The sequence below is a fragment of the Pollicipes pollicipes genome, unplaced genomic scaffold, assembly GCF_011947565.3.
Source record: "Pollicipes pollicipes isolate AB1234 unplaced genomic scaffold, Ppol_2.1 Scaffold_1600;HRSCAF=1878_pilon_pilon_pilon, whole genome shotgun sequence".
Classification (NCBI taxonomy): Eukaryota; Metazoa; Arthropoda; class Thecostraca; order Pollicipedomorpha; family Pollicipedidae; genus Pollicipes; species Pollicipes pollicipes.
In genome coordinates this window covers 9,213,505-9,234,521 of record NW_023595962.1, presented here as the reverse complement: position 1 = coordinate 9,234,521, position 21,017 = coordinate 9,213,505, and the positions used below count along the sequence as shown (strand labels likewise).

The window sequence follows — 21,017 nt, the reverse complement described above, 5'->3', positions numbered from 1 at the left end:
CCGTCGCCCACTCCTGCCCCGTCGCCGTCGCTCACTCCCGCCCCGCCGCCGTCGCTCACTCCCGTCCCGCCGCCGTCGCTCACTCCCGCCCCGCCGCCGTCGCTCACTCCTGCCCCGTCGCCGATGCTCACTCCCGCCGCTCCACCGTCGCTCACTCCCGCCCCGCCGCCGTCGCTCACTCCCGCCCCGCCGCCGTCGCTCACTCTTGCCCCGTCGCCGTCGCTCACTCCCGCCCCGTCGCCGTCGCTCACTCGCCCGTCGCCGTCGCTCACTCGTGCCCTGCCGCCGTCGCTCACTCGTGCCCCGCCGCCGTCGCTCACTCCCGCCCCGTCGCCGTCGCTCACTCCTGCCCCGTCGCCGTCGCTCACTCCTGCCCTGCCGCCGTCGCTCACTCGTGCCCTGCCGCCGTTGCTCACTCGTGCCCCGTCGCCGTCGCTCACTCGTGCCCCGCCGCCGTCGCTCACTCCCGCCCCGCCGCCGTCGCTCACTCCTGCCCCGTCGCCGTCGCTCACTCGTGCCCCGCCGCCGTCGCTCACTCCCGCCCCGCCGCCGTCGCTCACTCCTGCCCCGTCGCCGTCGCTCACTCGTGCCCCGCCGCCGTCGCTCACTCCTGCCCTGCCGCCGTCGCTCACTCGTGCACCGCCGCCGTCGCTCACTCGTGCCCCGCCGCCGTCGCTCACTCCTGCCCCGTCGCCGTCGCTCACTCGTGCCCCGCCGCCGTCGCTCACTCCTGCCCCGCCGCCGTCGCTCACTCGTGCCCCGCCGCCGTCGCTCACTCGTGCCCCGCCGCCGTCGCTCACTCCCGCCCCGCCGCCGTCGCTCACTCGTGCCCCGCCGCCGTCGCTCACTCGTGCCCCGCCGCCGTCGCTCACTCCCGCCCCGCCGCCGTCGCTCACTCGTGCCCCGCCGCCGTCGCTCACTCGTGCCCCGCCGCCGTCGCTCACTCGTGCCCCGCCGCCGTCGCTCACTCCTGCCCCGCCGCCGTCGCTCACTCGTGCCCCGCCGCCGTCGCTCACTCCCGCCCCGCCGCCGTCGCTCACTCGTGCCCCGCCGCCGTCGCTCACTCGTGCCCCGCCGCCGTCGCTCACTCCGCCCCGCCGCCGTCGCTCACTCGTGCCCGCCGCCGTCGCTCACTCGTGCCCCGCCGCCGTCGCTCACTCCCGCCCCGCCGCCGTCGCTCACTCGTGCCCCGCCGCCGTCGCTCACTCGTGCCCCGCCGCCGTCGCTCACTCCGCCCCGCCGCCGTCGCTCACTCGTGCCCCGCCGCCGTCGCTCACTCGTGCCCCGCCGCCGTCGCTCACTCCTGCCCGCCGCCGTCGCTCACTCGTGCCCCGCCGCCGTCGCTCACTCCGCCCGCCGCCGTCGCTCACTCGTGCCCCGCCGCCGTCGCTCACTCCCGCCCCGCCGCCGTCGCTCACTCGTGCCCCGCCGCCGTCGCTCACTCCCGCCCGCGCCGTCGCTCACTCCCGCCCCGCCGCCGTCGCTCACTCCCGCCCCGCCGCCGTCGCTCACTCGTGCCCCGCCGCCGTCGCTCACTCGTGCCCTGCCGCCGTCGCTCACTCGTGCCCCGCCGCCGTCGCTCACTCCTGCCCCGTCGCCGTCGCTCACTCGTGCCCTGCCGCCGTCGCTCACTCGTGCCCTGCCGCCGTCGCTCACTCGTGCCCCGCCGCCGTCGCTCACTCGTGCCCCGCCGCCGTCGCTCACTCCCGCCCCGCCGCCGTCGCTCACTCGTGCCCCGCCGCCGTCGCTCACTCCCGCCCCGCCGCCGTCGCTCACTCGTGCCCCGCCGCCGTCGCTCACTCCCGCCCCGCCGCCGTCGCTCACTCGTGCCCCGCCGCCGTCGCTCACTCGTGCCCCGTCGCCGTCGCTCACTCGTGCCCCGCCGCCGTCGCTCACTCGTGCCCCGTCGCCGTCGCTCACTCCCGCCCCGTCGCCGTCGCTCACTCGTGCCCCGCCGCCGTCGCTCACTCGTGCCCCGTCGCCGTCGCTCACTCCCGCCCCGTCGCCGTCGCTCACTCGTGCCCCGCCGCCGTCGCTCACTCGTGCCCCGTCGCCGTCGCTCACTCCCGCCCCGTCGCCGTCGCTCACTCGTGCCCCGCCGCCGTCGCTCACTCGTGCCCCGCCGCCATCGCTCACTCGTGCCCCGCCCCGTCGCCGTCGCTCACTCGTGCCCCGCCGCCGTCGCTCACTCGTGCCCCGCCGCCGTCGCTCACTCGTGCCCCGTCGCCGTCGCTCACTCCCGCCCCGTCGCCGTCGCTCACTCGTGCCCCGCCGCCGTCGCTCACTCGTGCCCCGCCGCCGTCGCTCACTCGTGCCCCGCCCCGTCGCCGTCGCTCACTCGTGCCCCGCCGCCATCGCTCACTCGTGCCCCGTCGCCGTCGCTCACTCGTGCCCTGCCGCCGTCGCTCACTCGTGCCCCGCCGCCGTCGCTCACTCCCGCCCCGCCGCCGTCGCTCACTCGTGCCCCGCCGCCGTCGCTCACTCATGCCCCGTCGCCGTCGCTCACTCGTGCCCCGCCGCCATCGCTCACTGGTGCCCCGCCGCCGTCGCTCACTCGTGCCCCGCCGCCGTCGCTCACTCCCGCCCCGCCGCCGTCGCTCACTCGTGCCCCGCCGCCATCGCTCACTGGTGCCCCGCCGCCGTCGCTCACTCGTGCCCCGCCGCCGTCGCTCACTCCCGCCCCGCCGCCGTCGCTCACTCGTGCCCCGCCGCCATCGCTCACTCGTGCCCCGCCGCCATCGCTCACTCGTGCCCTGCCGCCATCGCTCACTCGTGCCCCGCCGCCGTCGCTCACTCCCGCCCCGCCGCCGTCGCTCACTCCCGCCCCGCCGCCGTCGCTCACTCCCGCCCCGCCGCCGTCGCTCACTCGTGCCCCGCCGCCGTCGCTCACTCCCGCCCCGCCGCCGTCGCTCACTCCCGCCCCGCCGCCGCAGGTTTGCCGTGACCTGGGGTCGTACAGTGACGCCTGCGCCGGCGATCTGGCCGCGCACATCGACGTCATCTACCAGTGGGTGGCCGAGCTGGACACGGACGGCATTTGTCTGCTGGGCAACGCCTGTCCCGGCCTCTTCGACGAGACGGTGAGCATGGCAAGCTGGCAGCTGTGGGGTGAGTGGTGGGCATGTCAGAGGCGGGAGTCGGAGGGGAGATGGCGATCATGTCAGAGGGGTGGGGGGGGGGGGGGGGAGGGAGCGGTGAATATTTCAGAGGGGAACGGGGGGGGGTGACCATGTCAGGGGGAGATTCCGGGGGTGGACAATGATATTGCTTGAGGCGGGACTCTGAGGCGAAGGTGACCATGTCAGATGGGAGATTCGGTGGGTGAACAATGATAATGCCAGAGGTGGGACGCGGAGCGCCGCGGCCCGGATCAGGGACCCGGTTTCGAAGGATGCACGCCAGGCGACTGTAGGAGGCGGGATCTCTTCCTTGCAGCGGGTATGCATTTACGTGCTCGCACAGTTGATCTTCCGCTATGCGATGTGTACGGCAGACCTTTAGCGGGTTTCAGGTGTGAGCCCACTCCTCACACTCGAGCATGGTTGGGGGAGGCTGGCCAGGCGGGGCCCTGTGGCTCCAGCTGAGGAACAGCCTGTGCTGCCATCTGGTGAGGGTTTTCAGACCAGAGGCGTGCCGCAGGCGCAGGTGGCGCCTCCCAGAAGCGTGTGTCACACTGTCTGCACTCCCTGCCGTCCCGTGCTGCAGCTGACTGAACAGCCTCTTGTCGTGTACAGCTGCTGCAGCTGACTGAACAGCCTTCTGTCCTGTCCGGCCGCTGCAGCTGACTGAGCTGCTGTCTGTCCTGTCCGCTGCTGCAGCTGACTGAACAGTTCTCTGTCCTGTCCAGCCGCCGCATCTGACTGAGCGGCTCTCTATCCTGTCCAGCCGCTGCAGCTGACTGAGCTGCTGTCTGTCCTGTCCAGCCGCTGCAGCTAACTGAACAGCTCTCTGTCCTGTCCACCCGTCGCAGCTGACTGAGCAGCCTTCTGTTGTGTCCAGCTGCTGCAGCTGACTGATTCCTTTTCTATCCTGTGCAGCCGCTGCAGCTGACGGCGACGGGCCCGGCCGTGGACTGCGATCTCTGTATCCACATCGTGAAACACTGGCGGGACATCCTGGTGGCCAACACGACCAAGGAGGAGTTCAAGGAGATCCTGGACGGCATCTGCTCCAAGACCAAGGCCTGGGCGCCCAAGGTACGCGCCAGTTGGTGCGGCGTGGGGCGTCATGGTTACGATGCGAATTCGAATACAAAGGTTTCCCTCGATGCGGGGAAAGTTATGAACTGTCTGACATTGATAGCCTGTTAAAGTAATCAGTAGCTATTGATGTGGACTACGGCTATGAACTCGTGGGCTTTGGCTAAGCGCACGTAGTCCCGTTTCGCCCATTGATAATAAACAGCCAGTGTGAATGACCTAAAGCTGGTCTGTGGCGGGTGGAGACGATTCACAGCTCACGGAACAAAATGCACCATCATCATGCACTCTGACCCATACGGGTATCTGCTGCAGTGCACACAGCTGGTGAACGAGTACTACGAAGTGATCTACGATTACCTGGTGAACCAGATGCGCGCGCATACCATCTGCAAGGCCATCGGCCTGTGCTCCAAGCCCGGCCAGGCGAGTTCACCCGGCCGTGTCCGGGGGAGGCTGCGCGGGTCATGTGTGTACTGTGCGGTGTGTGATCACTGATCAGCCCGGCCAGGCGAGTCCATCGGGAGGTGGCGGCGGGGGAGGGAGCTGGCCAGGCGAGTCTATCTGGGAAGGTGGCGGGGAGGGAGGTGGGAAACCGTGCGGGCGTTTGGGAGCGAAGGGCTTGTGGTTTGTGGGAGGAGGGGAGGAGTGCGGGGTTGAGGGCGTGAGGTTGTTAGCATTGTCCCACGGCTGAAGCTTCCGTCACCGTACCGCATGGTGTTGTGTACGGAGACGTATTTAGTGATGGAGTATGGACGTTAAGATCAAAAGGTCGTGGATGGAACTGACCAGCAGCTGTGGTCCAGGTGTTCACTCAGGATTCCCGTGAGCATGCGTGATGTTGGTACCGTCCGTACCTGTGCATTTTTGTATCGCACAGGAGTGGGAAAGGGAAGGTGGTGTAATGACTGGCACACCTTTCCGTCATAACATCCACGGGCCGCTCGCATTGTCTCCTCTGTGGGCCAGCTCTTTTCTGAGTGCAGTGCTGACCTGCTTGTTTGTGCTCATGTATGCTGTTTAGGTTGTCCGCCCCTCTGACCCCGTCTGACCTCTCAGTCGGTCTGTCTGTCCCTCTGACCCCATCTGACCGGCCCCCGTCAGTCTGGGCCGTCCTTCTGGCCCCGTCTGACCTCTCAATCGGTCTGTCTGTCCCTCTGACCCCGTCTCACAGACCGCCGTCGGTCTGTTCTATCCCTCTGACCCCGTCTGACCGGCCGCCGTTTCGCAGTCGGTGCCGCTGGGGGCCGTGGTGCCGGCCGGCTCGGAGGCGGCCGCTGTGCTCGGCGCGCAGCCGCTGCTCCGCCTGCAGCCGTCGCTGGAGATGCCGCTGGCCAAGCTCACCCCGCCGCAAGAGCTGCACACCGGTGAGTGGTGCCGCCGCCGCACGCCGCCGGTCTGTCCTGGTTAAGACAGCCGGCTGGGAGGCGGGGAGAGGGCCTGATCGTGGTCATGTCAGAAGGGGACCGGGCAGCCAGCGGTGGAGTGTGCTGTGACCGGGTGCTTCTGTCACGGGATCGCTAGGCCCCTCGTGGCTGGCCCACCGCCCGAGCGGAGCGCCCGCCAGCTGGCCCCTCGCGTGTGGAACGGCTGTACGGCCGCCGGCGGGGACACGGGGCCGTGCTGCGGCGCTGGCGCTGCGTGTGTGACCGCCGCCCCTGCGCCCTCCGGCAGTGGCCCTGGAGAAGAGCCCCGTGCAGAAGGTCCCGAAGCTGCACCACGTCCAGCTGAAGAAGTCGCCGCCCCGCGCCTACGGCAACGATGGCCGTGAGTGGACGACTGAGCCGGCTGCTCTGAGCGCAGAGGCTCAGGGGGAGTAAGGGGGGGGGGGGTAGGTAGTAGTGGAGGGACCGCCTTTGACCCGCGGCGGCGGGTCGAAGGGAGTCGCGCACGCCGAGTGGTATTCCACTCATCTTCATCATGTGTCAGCATTCATCACGTCATCTTCAGGCTCCGTGTCAAAAGTCATCTTTTGTGATTCGTGATGCCGCAGTGCGCATGGTAACACGCGGTAGACGCAGCGTTGTCCCTCGCAGCCACGCGTGGCGAAGCCCATGATAAGTCAAATCTCCGAATCACACATCGGCTTTGTGGCACCTGAGGCCACCCGGTGCTCACTGTGCGACAGTGCGGCACCTGAGGCCGCCCAACATTCTCTGTGCGACAGTGTGTCACTTATGGCCACTTGTTCTCTGTGGAGCAGTGTGACACCTGAGGCCACCCTGTGCTCTCTCATCTTACAGGGACAATGTGGCACTTATGGCCACCCGGTGCTCACTGTGCGACAGTGCGGCACCTGAGGCCGCCCGGTGCTCTCTGTGCGACAGTGTGGCACCTGAGGCCGCCCAACATTCTCTGTGCGACAGTGTGTCACTTATGGCCACTTGTTGTTCTCTGTGGAGCAGTGTGACACCTGAGGCCACCCTGTGCTCTCTCATCTTACAGTGTCTGTGTGTGCTCTCTCATCTTACAGGGACAGTGTGGCACTTATGGCCACCCGGTGCTCACTGTGCGACAGTGCGGCACCTGAGGCCGCCCGGTGCTCTCTGTGCGATAGCGTGACCTGACGCCCCTCCCCCGACAGTGGCGCACCCTAACCCGCTGGAGGGCTCTCCTATACCTGCTGCCGAGGTGCTGCCCGTCGGCCAGCTGCCGCTCTCGCGGCTGGGCCTGCCCGACATGAGCGGCCTCTTCCAGCGCAACACCGAGCTCTGTGACATCTGCGAATTCGGCCTGCAGGAGCTGCGGAAGGTGCTGATGGAGGACGCGACAGAGGTGAGGCTCCTGGCCGCGCGCCCGCCGCGGCCGCCGCGGCCGGCCGGCTGCCGGCGCGGCGCGTCGCGGCGCGGCGTGGCGCTGCGGTGGTGGCGCGCGTGCGAACGCGGCGATGTCGTCCCGCGTGGTCGTGCCTGTCGCAGATAAGGCGGGCGCCGCGCTGGCTGGGCCACTCGCCTCGGCCGTGCTCGATACTTTCCAGCGGCTGCCGCGCTGTCGCACGTCGGTCGGGCGCGCCCCTGCATTATGAGGGGGGGGGGGGGGGGTATTGGTTGACGGACTAGCGTGGTTGGCTGGTCAACATGGTTGGCTGTGCCTGAACGATGGTTGACATTTTGACACGCGAAGGGCTTTGACGGCATGATTAGTCTATTATGCCCCTTTGAACTGGCCGCTGTAAATTCGATAACGAACAGCGATCGTTAACTGTATCAGTAGGGTATCAGTTCGCACACTACGTGTACTCGCGTGACGGTAGTTTTCTCTGGCTTTGGAATTTGTCCACTCTGTGCTCACTCACTCATAAGGAAACGAATTTTCCTCCATGGAAGTCATAACTGGACGGGTTGCGAACGAGTGTGTGCTGTAGCGTGTGTGGCTCGCCTGTGTCTGTTCCACGAACGGCGAGTCCGCCTGTGTCAGCTCCACGAGCGGCGAGCCCGCCTGTGTCAGCTCCACGAGCGGCGAGTCCGCCTGTGTCAGCTCCACGAGCGGCGAGCCCGCCTGTGTCAGCCCCACGGGCGGCGGGCCGCGTCTGGCGGATGGTCCTGACCGGCGCTCCTGACCGTTGCCTCCGACCGGCCAGGACGAGCTGACTGAGCAGGTGGGCCGCCTCTGCCACCTGCTGCCGCGCACGCTGGCCAACCGCTGCAACAAGTTCGTCGCCACCTACGGCGACTTCATCATCACCATGTTGGCACAGGAGATCGACCCCAGCGAGGTGAGGGGGCGGCCGGCCGCGGCTGCGGCGCGCGGTGATGAGATCCGTGTGAGGTGAGGCGAGAGGTGCGTGAGGTGTGCGGTGACAGGTGCGTGAGGTGAGACATGCGTGAGGTGAGGTGAGGTGGGAGATGCGTGAGGTGAGTTGTGAGGCGTGTGAGGAGAGGTGAGAGGTGTGTGGGGTGAGAGAGGTGTGTGGGGTGAGCTGGGAGATGAGTGAGGAGAGTTGGGAGGCATGTGAGGAGAGGTGAGAGGTGTGTGAGGAGAGGTGGGAGGTATGTAGGGTGAGGTGAGAGGTGTGTGAGGTGAGGTGAGAGAGGTGTGGGAGCATTGTGATTTCGTCTAGATCTCTTCGTCGGGCATCCGTCGTGATATTTGGTTATCGGAGCGTTCTCGGATTCCTCGACTGTGCGGTTCTGTGGCGCCCTTATCATGACGATGAGACGTGTGCGTGTCAACGCGTCTGCGTTAACCGCTACGTGTCTGGGAAACCAGAGGTACGGGGCTCGATTCCCCACGGTGCCCGCCCTTCCTGTCAGGGTGAGAGACAGGCGACGCCATATAGCCCCAGCGGCCGAGAGCGTCGTAAAGCCCCAATGACACACACGTTATGAGAAGGTGTGCGTGTGGTAATTGGTACTTGTGCGTGACGTGGTGTGACGCGCTCGTGATGATCGGCTCTGGTGCGCGTGACGCTAGGTGCCAATGCTCTGGTGATGACACTAGCGCGCGCGTGTCGTGATGTTGTGACGCGGCGGCGGTGAACCGTTCACCTGGTGTCGTCACCAGGTGTGCCCGGCACTGCGACTGTGTCCGCTGCCGGACACGGAGGCTTCACTGGAGGAGTCTGAGTCCTCCGAGCAGCTATCCTCCGAGGAGCGTGTGGACGAGGCGCCCGGCTGCGCCATCTGTGAATACGCCATGAACACCCTGCTCGACTACCTTAAGGACAAGAAGACCGAGGTGGGCATGTGTACCGTGTTGGCCGGCGCCAAGGTCAAAAGGGTCAATGGGACGACGAGGAGTGAGTGACGATCACATGACCGGCTTGCCCCTAGGACGCGGGAAGGACGCAGTACGTCTTAACGCACGCACACAACTACTCTTTAAACGCAAGACTGGTCGTAGGGTTCCGGCGGGCGAAAAACCTCAGTAATCCCATTTAAAGACGATGCCGTCGTCTTTACGCACACATACAAGTACTCTATCTTAACGCGGGACTGATCGAAGTGTGCCGGCTGGCGGAAAACCTTGGTAGTTCCACTCAAAGACGATGCTGTCTTATCTATGGTTGCACGTTGCCTACGGCTGGCACCATACCGTGACTGTCTGGCACCACCATCCAGACCGTGGCTGTCTGGTTAGTGCTTGTCTGCACCGAGCACGATGCTCGTCTGGGCGGCCCGCCGCTGGACAGAGTGGTGACTGTGCGGCGTCGCTGCCGCTGGCCACCTCCAGCGGGCGTCAGCTCCCGCGGTTCCCCTGGCGCCGCCGTGAGATCGGCACTGGCTGCCGGGCCATCCCGAGCGAGCGTCACGTGTCCGCCGTCTTCCGCAGCGCGACATCCGGGACGCCCTGGACCGCGTGTGCGACATGCTGCCGCACACGGTATCGCACGAGTGTGAGGAGCTGGTCAACACGTTCACGGAGGAGCTGATCGACATGCTGGTCAGCGGTATGACGGCCGACGAGATCTGCGTCATGCTGCGCCTCTGCGTGGCCGACGCCGGCCGCAACGACGTCTGTGAGTGGCGGCGGCGCGGCGGCGCGGCGGAGGCGAGCGGCCGCCCCCAGCCAGGCGCGGTGCCAGAAGCGGGGTGACTGAGGGAAGCGGGGGTTAGCGAGGAGTGTGTGTGGAGAGAAACGAAGGCTGTGGGAGGGGAGGCATGGGGAATGAAAGGCGGTCGTGGGAGAGGCTGTGGAGAGGGCGGGGTGAAAATGCTTGTGCGGGATGGGAGGAGCTGACTCGGGTGGGGTATCCAGGTCGCGTGCGGATAGGCAAATATTTGAATGATTAAACGAGGCGGCGCTTGCTTTGCTAGAACACGTTTGAAGTGGGCGGGGTAAGTTGCTCTCAAAGAGAGCGATGAGCTGATGAGTTGGTGCAGCGATGGCCGTGTCGCGCCGCCCGCTGCCGAGTCCTGAGACGCCGTCCGCCTCCGCCGCCAGTGTCCAACTCGATATACTCGGTGCCGCTGTTGGAGGGCGCCGGTCCGTCCGGCATGCAGTTCGCCGGGCTGGCGGCGCCGTTGGCGGGCCTGCCCGTCAACTCCCCCCGCATGGTGAGCAGCGCCCGGTCAGCCGACCGGCCGACCGACGGCTCAGAGCGCCACGGGCGTCACGGACGTCACGGGCGTCACGAGCGTCACGGACGTCACGGGCTCGTCGAACGGAGTGTCACACGTCCCGGCTGTTAGGACGGACGATAGGCGCAGAGTGGGCTTAGCTTGGCCACAGGACTGAGGCTGTGATGGTGCGAATATCTTGTGTGGTTAAGTGAAACGTTAATCAGCCCTAAAGATACCTTCGGATGCGTCGATGTACAGCTATAGTCACGTTGGCTTACAGCTACGCGCGTCACGCGCTTTTCGTGTTTTGTTTGCCCAATGCGGTACATATATAAAGCATCATACATAGGCTTCAAACAGTTGGCTGCGGCGCGCCTGGGTCCGTGTATGTGCGGTAGCCGCCTGGCGCTGAGCTGGTCGTGACGCTGCGAGGTGGGCCGTCTGACAGTGTTACTGCTCCGCCAGCCGGGTCAGCCCGAGCAGCTGCCGGCGCCGGCCGACGACGAGGACCCGCCCGAGTACCTGCCGGCGCGCGTCAAGCGGCCTGACCTGGTGAGGCGCCGACCGGCCGCCGGCCTCACATCTGTTGATGCTCCTCATTCAGCTCCTCCTCGGCTTTACCTCCGTCGATGCTCCTCCGTCTTTCCTCGGCCTCACCGCTGTTCATGCTCCTCAGTCAGCTCCTCCTCGGCTTTACCTATTTCGATGCTCCTCTGTCACCTCCTTGGCCTCACCTTGGTCGACGCTCCTCTGTCAGCTCCTCCTCAATCTCACCCCGGTCGATACTCCTCGGTCAGCTCCCCTCGGCCTCACCTCCGCTGTTCTGCTGTGTCTGGCAGCCGGGCGTGGTCAGTTCTCCCCGCCCGCTGCCGGTCCGACGGACGAGACCCGGCGGCGACCGCCGGCTGTCTGTCAGTGGTCACCGCCCGTGGTTAACGTCACGTTACGTGACAGTTTCGTCGTCAGAATCACGGCTGATCCCTCGACGCATGCTCTGGGGAGTGACTGGATTGTACCCTCTGTTTCTCCTAGTGCCAGCGACAGAGATCCTGTAATGAAGCGCGTCCGCAGCAGCTGCTGTCCGCCTGTGGATTCATCTTGTGATGGACCATGTAATGGAGCGGCCATGTGCTAAGGAATTGTGATATGTGTCGCATATATATATAGTAACATTGATAGTAGCATCGCATATGAACATTTGGGAAGCCGTCCGGCCGTCGGGTGCTTGTACGCGCATGCGCCGACCGTGACCTGTGCGAGTGTTGCTGCGTTCACGCTGTGTCCGGGGCCGTGTCGGCGGTGGGACGAGTGCAGCTGCGTGCGGATGGGGTCCGGCGCGTGGCGGGGCTGGTCCCGCTCACGGGCGTCCGGTGCCGCAGATGGCGTCCGCCGAGGAGGAGGATGACGAGGACATGGAGGGGGAGGACGACGACGACGCCGAGGACGAGGACGAGGACGACGACAGGCAGTCGCCGGTGTGCGTGCTCTGCGAGTTCGTCATGATGCAGCTGAAACTGAAGCTGGATGACAACGCCACTGACGTGAGTCTTGCCGCTGATGATTGATGAGGTCCGCAGGGTCTGAATTCAAGTGGCGCCATCTGCTGAGTCACCGACCATGCCCGGACCACGTCCCACGGCTGAATGGCATGCTGTTAGCGATGACACCTGTCTAACTGTGCCTGTTTAGTCTGTACTCTTTCATGTGTTTGTTGTACGGGTGTTTGATGTTCTCTGGTGCTTTAACTGCTTTGCTCGAGTTTTTCAGTCAACGTCTCTAGCAGTTAAGCAATTTTCTAGATAGTTTTTGGGCATGAAAAGAAGAAACAAATGTTTACAAAATTGATGGATGATGGGTTCTGCATTGCTGGTCCGAGACGGTCTTTCAAGTGTCGTATTGCTGCCCGCCGCCGGCGCAGTCCTCCGAGCCCCTGGCTGAATGGCTGACTGGCTGTGGCTGACTGGCTGACTGACTAACTGGCTGACTGGCTGACCGGCTGGCTGTGGCAGGCGGAGATCGAGGACGCCCTGAAGCACGTCTGCTCCTACATGCCCAAGTCGATCGAGGCGGACTGCGAGGGCTTCGTGGACGAGTACGGCGCCCCCGTGCTGGACGCCATCAAGGCGGCCGTCGCTGACCCAGACACTGTCTGCGCCGAGCTCCAGCTGTGCACCGCCCAGCGAGGTACGGAGCCCTGAGCCCGAGCCCGAGCCCGAGCTCGAGCCCGAGCCCGAGCCCGAGCCCGAGCCCGAGCCCTGAGCCCTGAGCCCTGAGCCCTGAGCCCTGAGCCCTGAGCCCTGAGCCCGAACCCGTGCCCGAGCCCGAGCCCGAGCCCGAGCCCGAACCCGTGCCCGAGCCCGAGCCCGAGCCCGAGCCCGAGCCCGAGCCCGAGCCCGAGCCCGAGCCCGAGCTCGAGCCCGAGCCCGAGCCCGAGCCCGAGCTCGAGCCCGAGCCCGAGCCCGTGCCCGAGCCCGAGCCCGAGCCCGAGCCTGAGCCCGAGCCCGAGCCCGAGCCCGAGCCCGAGCCCGAGCCCGAGCCCGAGCCCGAGCCCGAGCCCGAGCCCGAGCCCGAGCCCGAGCCCGAGCCCGAGCCCGAGCCCGAGCCCGAGCCCGAGCCCAAGCCCAAGCCCGAGCCCGAGCCCGAGTCATGTGTTAACCGCCCGGTCCCGTCTGCGTTCTGCGTGCGCTCGGAGATTGACAACGGCGCGTCGGCTTTGCACGCGGAGGCGCCTTGCGAAACAGCTGCACGCGCTTGGCCGCAGCGGGATCCTCGGCGCCGGAGAAATTCGTGGTGTGGTGGTCAGATGCGTACTGGCTACAGTTATTCGATTGGTGGAGTCTGTACATATCGGCAGGGTTATGATGTAGAGGCCTTAATGCGTTTTGATGGTTGTCTGCTGGCTGCGTACAGTGTGTATGATATCAACATGTTTCTGATACTAAATCCGCAGTACAGTGCACTCATTGGTAGCCATTGGTGTGATTTTCTCAGGCTTTGTGAGAGCTGGGCGGCGGTCTATTCGAGCGGAAGCCTTTTTCTAAGGTCTAGGAATCTCTAAGCAGGTTGGGGTCGACACACTGGTATCGACTGAGCGGTTTGGGGCTGGGTTTCGCCTGAGGGGCGACGCGACGCGTCACTTGTACAGCGGACGGCGGGGCGCCCAGCGCCTCTGCTGATGCCGGCCGTGCAGTTTGCGCCCGCTATGTGTAGCGAGGCGGCTGGCGGCGCTACCCCGGCCGCCGCCGCGGCCCTGCTGTGTCGCCGCCCGCACCGCCCGGGCGCCGTACCGCCGCCGGCCTCTGTACTCTCTGTCCTCCGCTGGAACAATACACGGCCACTATCGGGAGCCGCTGGTTTGAGTGAGGCGCTGCTGACGCGGAGCGGGCGTCCGGGGCGGGCGCCGCTGCCCGCCCGCGCCGCGTGCAGGCTGACGGCTGGGTTCTCAACCGCATGTGTCGAGCTTGAGCTGCTTCTGGCGCGCATGCGCTCTGCACCGATATTGGGGTGGCGTTCAACTGTGGTCGGCAGCCACTCTCTAGTTGCTCGCGGGACGTCATCAGCTGTTGCGTCAGAGAATCAAACATTAGTGGGTCGGTCCCGAAGCAGTGTGATAGGCGTGAGAGCGATTGCGTTTGAGGCGTTCACAGTCCCCGCGTCGGTTCGTCTGGCAATAAATGGTGACTAAGTCGCCCGGAACAGCGCCTGCTCTGTTAGTTAACGTGTAGTTGCGCCAAGAAGAATGAATATGACCTCGACACGGCATTTTCAGTGGTGAGGGGGCAGCGAGCGTTGAATCTCGTCAGTGGCGTGACTCGAGTCACTCTGTCGATGACGTGACTCGAGTCACTGCCAGCGGCGTGGCTCGAATAACTGCCGATCACGCGAATCGAGTTACTCCATGTGTGACTTGAATCGAGTCAATCCGGGCGACGTGATTCGAGTCATTGCGGGTGATGTCACTTGAGTCACCGCCAGTGACGTCGCTGGAGTCACTATGTCGATGACGTGGCGAGGCGCTCCGGTGACGTCACTCAAGTCACTTTGCCGGTGATGTCGCCCGAGTCACTCCGGTGGCGTTGCTAGAGTCACTATGTTTGTGACGTGACTCGAATTACTTTCCGGTGACCTGATTCGAGTCACTGTCGGTGATGTGACTCGAGTCACTGTCGGTGACACCGCTCCATGCGTCATCTATCGGTTCGAGTCACTGCATCACAGGCCGCGGGTCAAAGGTCGGGGTCATGCCAGGTCGTCCGCCAACCGCGGTCTGCGGGTGTACCGGCAGAAGAAACCTCTCTTGTTCTTGTTTTCTTCGCCGACCACGTGAGGGAAGTGCTGACGGCCGTGACCCGCCTGCATTGAAGCGCGCCGAATCCGCACGGAAACACGCCATGTCAAGTTAGCCGTCTCCGTTCACTTTTCGTGATATTGATTCGTTCCACTGAAGCGCCCTCTGTGTGACTCCGTCTTAGCTCAGTTAGCGCCGTGACGGCTCCCAACACAGCTCGGTATTCTGGGGGAGTGTCGCGTTGTGACCAGGCTGAGGGGCCGCCGCTGTGCGACGTAGCGCCGCTGTTTCTCGGGAGAGCAGCCGCTACCGCTGTGGAGCGCTCCTCATCAGGGTTTGGTGCCGGTCGGGCATGACGGCTAGAGGCGAGACTGCATGGGTCATGTTTGCCGCGATGAAGGTTAGGCGGATTTGTCTGCGAACGAGCCGGTGCCGGCAGGACTGGCAGAACGGAACTGAGCAGAGCTGAGCGTTGTTCGGCACAGCCGCGTGGTGACTGGCCTGGGTATGCTCGCGCACCGCGCCAGCCAGCGCCTTTCACATAGCCCTGATCCCACGTCTGTCCGCCTCGCCCAGCCTACTGTAAGTAGTCTGTTACTGTAGGTGTAGGCTGTCCATCACCCTCAATTTGTTACTGTAGGTCCGGAACGGTGAAAATGCGTGTAGGTCTCGTAGTGCGGAAGCTAGCGCGCAGACTGCATTGGGTTTTCAAATTTTGCAGGATGCCTGTATGCCGTGTCGCACCATGGCATGTGCCTGTGTATGTAAGTTTGAGATACACGAACGACTTACGGTCTAACTTCTGCAAACATCAGCTGATGCGCGTTCGCATCCCTCCTGCCTAGATGTCACGATGGCATGTGTAAAAAATAGGTTTGTTTCCGATTCTCCATGCATGTGTGTAACATAAGTGAGTTCCGGAAATCGTATCGCTTGCTTCGGGATGAGGCACGAATCCCTTGACGTAATGTAACGTGGAGTTGTATTGTGGCAATGATCCCCGGCCTACGAGACTCACCCACATGAGTCTCACAGCACACCCGGAAAACAGACAATGGCTTCACCGTCTGGGTGCGCGGACTGGGCTGCCGCGAGTGAGGCGCGCCCTCTGGCGGCCAGCACCGGCGGATCACCGCTGCGCGACCCCTAACCCCGGCCTCCACATGGGCGGCTTCGCCGGCCGCCACTGACTGTGGCGCGGTTTCATAAAACGAGAGTACGAATCTCGGTTAACGCGTCTGCGTTAACCACTACTCGTCTGGGAAACCAGGGGAATGGCGTTCCCCGCGGTGTCCACCGTTCCTGCCAGAGTGGGATGCAGGCGACGCCATATAGCCTCAGCAGCTGCGTGCGTCGTAAGGCCCGAAGGACGCCAATAGGACAACTTTGACCGATCGAAGCATCCTATTCGTCATTGACTTAAAGATCGCGAGGTCAAGTAAATCGGCTTGTCTCTGGTGCGTAATCACCACATGATGAAGCTACCACACCACGTATATTTTAAGGCAAATTGTATCGCGGAAGTTCGCAGTTTCGCTTCATGACACCAGGTGATCCGCGTGCAGCGCCGGGCTATTCACAGCCTACCGAATATAAGGTTATGAGGCTACGAGAAAGAAAGGCATACCAAGCAAATGGAGTGAAGAACAGTACATACAGCTCAGCTTGGACAGTTTTATGGCCTACTATGCGCAGCTATTTTATGCAATTTCCTTCGCTGCTGCTTTGTTTTGCCCGCCTGATCCTCGCGGCGAGTCAGGTTGCTGATCGCCCATATAAACCCGTATCGGTGCAGTATCGCACGTGACCGTTTTTTAATCAGGGACGTTTTTTTATAACTTAGTCATCATTTTCCATCTATTATGCAGGAATCTGTCCGCCGTAGCGTGGCCGGTCCGCCTGTGTTTTTGTGTTTTATTTGTGTTAGGTTGTCTTTGCATGTGTGTGCGTCTACAGAATGTGTGTGTGTGCGTCTACAGAATGAATTGCATGTGTGTGCGTCTATAGAATGGTTGTCAGCGTACGAGATCAGAAAACATTGGGAGAGTCATTTTCTTAATCTTAGCGCCCCTGGCAACCCGATAGCTTGTTTACTTAGTCTACGTGGACCAATGATAAGATCAGATGGATAACATGGGTCTGTTCGCTTGTTTTTTGTCGAATAACCAGGAGACAGAAGAGATAGATGCATTGAAGGGAGTGTGCCACATTGATATGTGGTTTTGAACTGGAATAGCCATCTTGACGACCTTTCAGTGCTGTGCACATTCCTGCGATTCTTGAGACCTAAGCCCTCTAATATTTTAGCTAGAATCCTGTCAAAATAGGGAAAGGTATATCGGGGAAAGTATTTCTTCAACGTCATCTTGGCATTCATGAGGCCATGATAATGCCATTTTAATGCTGTCACTCCATTAGCCATGTGGTGATCAAGACCAAAAAATATGATTGCCGAGTCGTTCATATCTGGCGCTGGTGAGCGCGACTTCCAGACTTAACGGCCGTCAATTGGCTTTTAATCATTGTTGTGCAACATGCGATGACGTAACGGAACAATGACGCGTTGAGGAGTATATGTACTAAATAGAGCATTGTGCTGTCTAGAGCAGTCCTTTCCACTTAAAAAGGTGTACCAAATCATTATAAGTGAGCTTGTTTCATCGTATCTGATGCCTGCTTCAATATCTTCAAACGTGAAACATTTCCTTTCGTGTTTCAGCTCCATGCCTTTGTCAAAACGGGTACTTACGGTATACCCAGAGAGCAGGAATTTGCTCTAGGGATTTATGAGCAGCAGTTGACTGCTGATAATCGTATTGACCAAGGCTTATAGCCGAAACTCTGACGTAACAACTTGCGTAACTTGAGATGGGAGTGAACACGATCAGCAACCGATCAGCTGCCCAGGTGACTTCCATGTCTGATCTGTGTGATCCGTCTGGCCCTGACATTGGACCTGTCTGACCCTGGCGTGCGGCCTGTCTGGACCTAGCATCTGACCTATCTCACCCTGGTGTCTGACTTGTCTACCCCCGTCATCTGACCTGTCTGACGTGCCTGACCCTGGCATCTGCCCTGTCTGGCCCTGGCGTCTGACCTATCTAACTCTCTCATCTGACCTGTCTGACCCTGTTGTCTGACCTACCTGACCCTGGCATTTGACCTGTGTGACCCTTTCGCCTGACTTGTCTAACGCTGGCGTCTTATCCGTCGGACTCTGGCATATAACCTGTTTGGCCCTGCCATCTGACCCGTTTAACCCGCCTTACCCTCGCGTGTGACCTGTGTGACGAGTCGGACTCGGCGGCCTTACGTCTAACCCGGTGGCTGACCCGATGTCCGCGTCTGACCTGTCTGACATCTGATGCCTGGCGTCTGACCCGGTAATCCCGCAATTCACGCGGCTGACTCGGCTCGCCCGCGCCCGAGCAGCGCCGGTCGGGCGTCGGACGCTCTCCGACACCAGCAGATGCGGCGAGTGTCAGCAGATCGCCGGCTACGCCGAGCTGCTCCTGACCGACGCCGACCAGCCAGTGACGTCAGAGCAGCTGTGCCGTCTTCTGCCGGTCGAGCGCCGCGCCAAGGTGTGTGCTGCCGGCGGCGGTGGAGGCCCGCCGGCGAGGGCAGGACTTAGTGGCGGTCCCAGGCTCTAGTCAGACAGTGACGCTCCGGGATCTAGGACGGCCCAGTCGAGCAGTCGTTGTGATGGCTTAGCCACCAGCTATCTGACCGACACAGCTGTTCGGATTGGAATGGCTTTCTGTTGAAATCTGTTGTGGAAGAAAGCATCACTACCTCTGATGGCAGCGAATCTGTAGCAAGCGGAAAAACGACGAAAAACACGGGTTCTAAGGGTCCATGAATAGTTGTTGCGTTGTAACAGGGTGCGCACTGTAAGGAACACTACGAAATACGCCAAGTCATGTTGCATGGTGTGTGTTCCGTTGCAACGCTATAGATGGCGCCCAACGTGGGGTCCCAGGGTCGTGGACTTGTGCCCTGTGTTGGGTTCCACCTGAAGCGTTATTACGGGGTGTGGGATGTGAGGGGCACTTAAAAGTACGCCACGTCACGTTGCACGGCGTGCACCCCGTTGCAACACTACTCAGTGCGGTCTCTTCCTGTGATACGATTCCGACCGTTGGTCTGATGTGGGCTTCGCCGCCTGGACCTGGCTGGCTCCCAGCGACGGCTGCAGCCGGTCTCTGAGTGGTCCGGAAGACCAGCTGAACAGCGACCTGATACTCAACGCGTGTTGGCCACGCCCACCCTATTGATTGGTTCGCGGCGTCCGCTGCACGGGTACTTTCGTGAGGCGTTCGTAGTTGATGGCGGCGAGATCCGCCAAGGACGAGGTCGTGCGTCGGCCGGCGGCGCGGCGGCAAGTGCAGCGAAGACAGAGAGCGTGGGGAGTGGATGTGACCCGGAGCAGGGACACCACGGAGGCCGGCGGACGCCCAGCGGCTGGTTGGGGTCAGAGCGCGCGCCACGCCTCTAGTGTGCGCTCAGGCCTTTTTTGGACACGGCTTGAGGGCGCGGCCTTAAGGACAAAAGATCTGGGCGGTGATCGGCAAGAGACGTAACCATTGCCAGTGTGATGCGGCGAAATGCAGCCACGCCTCGACCCTGATGCGACCTGACCTGACCTGATCTGAAGAACCAACCAATGAGCTTACCAGAAAGATGTCTAACACGCGACCGTGTCCTCTGCGTACCCTTTCGGAGGGAAGCGATGGCGGGGTGATCCGCAAGTGACGAGACACTGCGACATTCCCGCCGCCCTTGCGCGCCTGCTTTACTGGTCCGGACATTGCATGTTGCTGGCTGGCTATCCGTGATTTTAGGTAGTGCACGCGCGCTTCTGTGGGCCAGTTTATGCTGCAGGGTACGGGAAAACGCTTTTGTACGCTCCATCAGTGTGTGTTTGCTAGTGGCTGTGATGACAGTACACACATGTATATCTCGAGTACCGACACCTCGTCGGGGCTTACGTGAAAACCGGTCTTAGAACACAACTAAAAATGTGACTTGAAGCAATGTCAGATTGCTGTGCATGAATGTGCATGAAATTTTGTGCTATGCGTTGCGTTGTGCATAATTCATGTTGAATGAGCAGGTTTAGAGGTCACGTAGTTGGATATACTAGGAGGGAGGGGTACGGCAAGTCCAGTCTTAGCTATTGGCGCGCCCGTAGATGGCCTTTGTGCACCCTTTCTCGTTATTGTTCAATCCAACTCCGTCCCTGGCATTCCTGCATGCGTTTTCCCCTTTCTGACCAGTGTTCCCCTCTGCCCGTCACCTGAAACCGCCCCTGACCGGCTGACCCCTTGCTGAGTGACCTTCTCGTGCGGCCGTCTGACCGCCCCTGACCAGCTGACCCTCGCCGAGTGACCCCTGTGCGGCCGCCTGACTGCGCCCTTGTTCGGCTGACCTGACCCCAGCTGCTGACGACGGTCTGCCGTGCGAGCCGTGCGTGGCCCTGCTGACGGACCTGCAGGTGTACGCTGAGGACGACGGGGCCCGGGACCTGTCCCACCACTTGAGCCGATTCTGCGTCCGCCTGCCGGGCCGGCGCCGCGAGCAGGTGCGTGCCGCGCCCGGCTGCGTTCAGACGAACCCAGCGAGTGGCGCGGGCGCGTTCGGTCCGACCTCCCAACACCAACCGCGTCTCATCCGTTCAATACAGACCTGACGACTTGTCAAGTGCGCAGTGCCTATGGTGACAGACTCGGGCGCCAGGTAGTACGCCGCGCGACCCGCGGACGCAGGTCAGCGTATGGGTGGGGGGGGGGGGGGGCGCCGGTATGGTCTGCCGAGGGACTCGCTGATCGGGCGAACAGCGCCGCTTCCACAGGGGATCCTCGGGGACCCCGGGATGAGGTCGGTGCTGTGTCGGCCATCATTGGGAGGAGCTTGCGGTGCGGTGGAGGCGCCACGCCTCACCGGAGAAGATTGAGGACTGGTGGAAGGCAGGGATCAGAGCAGGCTTAGGGAGAGTTGTTGGACGCAGCGGTGTGTGGTGAAGCTTCGCGCCGAGGTACAGACCGACAATGAGGGAGCTGGGTGGGCGGAGGACCCAGACCGATCGAGAATCGGATAAGACGACGTTCGGACTGGCCGATGATCGGAAAAAAGGACGTCGCGGACTGGTTGAGGACCGGACAAGAGGACGTCCCAGGCCGGTGGAGGACCGGACAAGAAGACGACCCGGATCGGCTTAACCGGCCAAGGATCGGACAAGAGGAGGACCCGGACCGACTGAGGACCGGACAAGAAGACGTCCCTTACTGGCCATGGACCAAACAAGAAGACAATCCGGACCGACCGAGGACCGGACAAGAGGACGTCCCGGACTAACCGAGGACCGGACAAGAAGACTATCCGGACCGACCAGGGCTCGGACAGGAAGACGTCTCGGACCGGCCGAGGACCGGACAAAAGGACTATCCGAACCGGCCAAGGATCGGACAGGAGGACGTCCCGGGCTAGCCAAGGGCCGGACAAGAGGACCATCCGGATCGGCCAAAG

The 21,017-nt window shown here is 62.8% G+C and overlaps 1 protein-coding gene across 2 annotated transcripts in view; it reads left to right on the top strand.

Moving 5' to 3' along the window:
- Positions 1–21,017, top strand: part of LOC119091766 (prosaposin) — a 37,546-nt gene that overhangs the window by 13,337 nt on the left and 3,192 nt on the right. The window contains exons 7-20 of one of the 2 annotated variants that reach the window (XM_037214644.1): positions 2,934–3,080; positions 4,038–4,196; positions 4,515–4,625; positions 5,431–5,566; positions 5,874–5,966; positions 6,784–6,974; positions 7,780–7,914; positions 8,703–8,876; positions 9,471–9,657; positions 10,083–10,195; positions 10,667–10,753; positions 11,581–11,742; positions 12,211–12,385; positions 19,931–20,073. In XM_037214644.1, coding sequence (XP_037070539.1) covers positions 2,934–3,080; positions 4,038–4,196; positions 4,515–4,625; positions 5,431–5,566; positions 5,874–5,966; positions 6,784–6,974; positions 7,780–7,914; positions 8,703–8,876; positions 9,471–9,657; positions 10,083–10,195; positions 10,667–10,753; positions 11,581–11,742; positions 12,211–12,385; positions 19,931–20,073 — 2,013 coding nt within the window. Of the gene's footprint in view, positions 1–2,933; positions 3,081–4,037; positions 4,197–4,514; positions 4,626–5,430; positions 5,567–5,873; positions 5,967–6,783; positions 6,975–7,779; positions 7,915–8,702; positions 8,877–9,470; positions 9,658–10,082; positions 10,196–10,666; positions 10,754–11,580; positions 11,743–12,210; positions 12,386–17,921; positions 18,074–19,930; positions 20,074–21,017 lie in introns of both variants that reach the window. The other variant, XM_037214638.1, reaches the window with a different exon arrangement.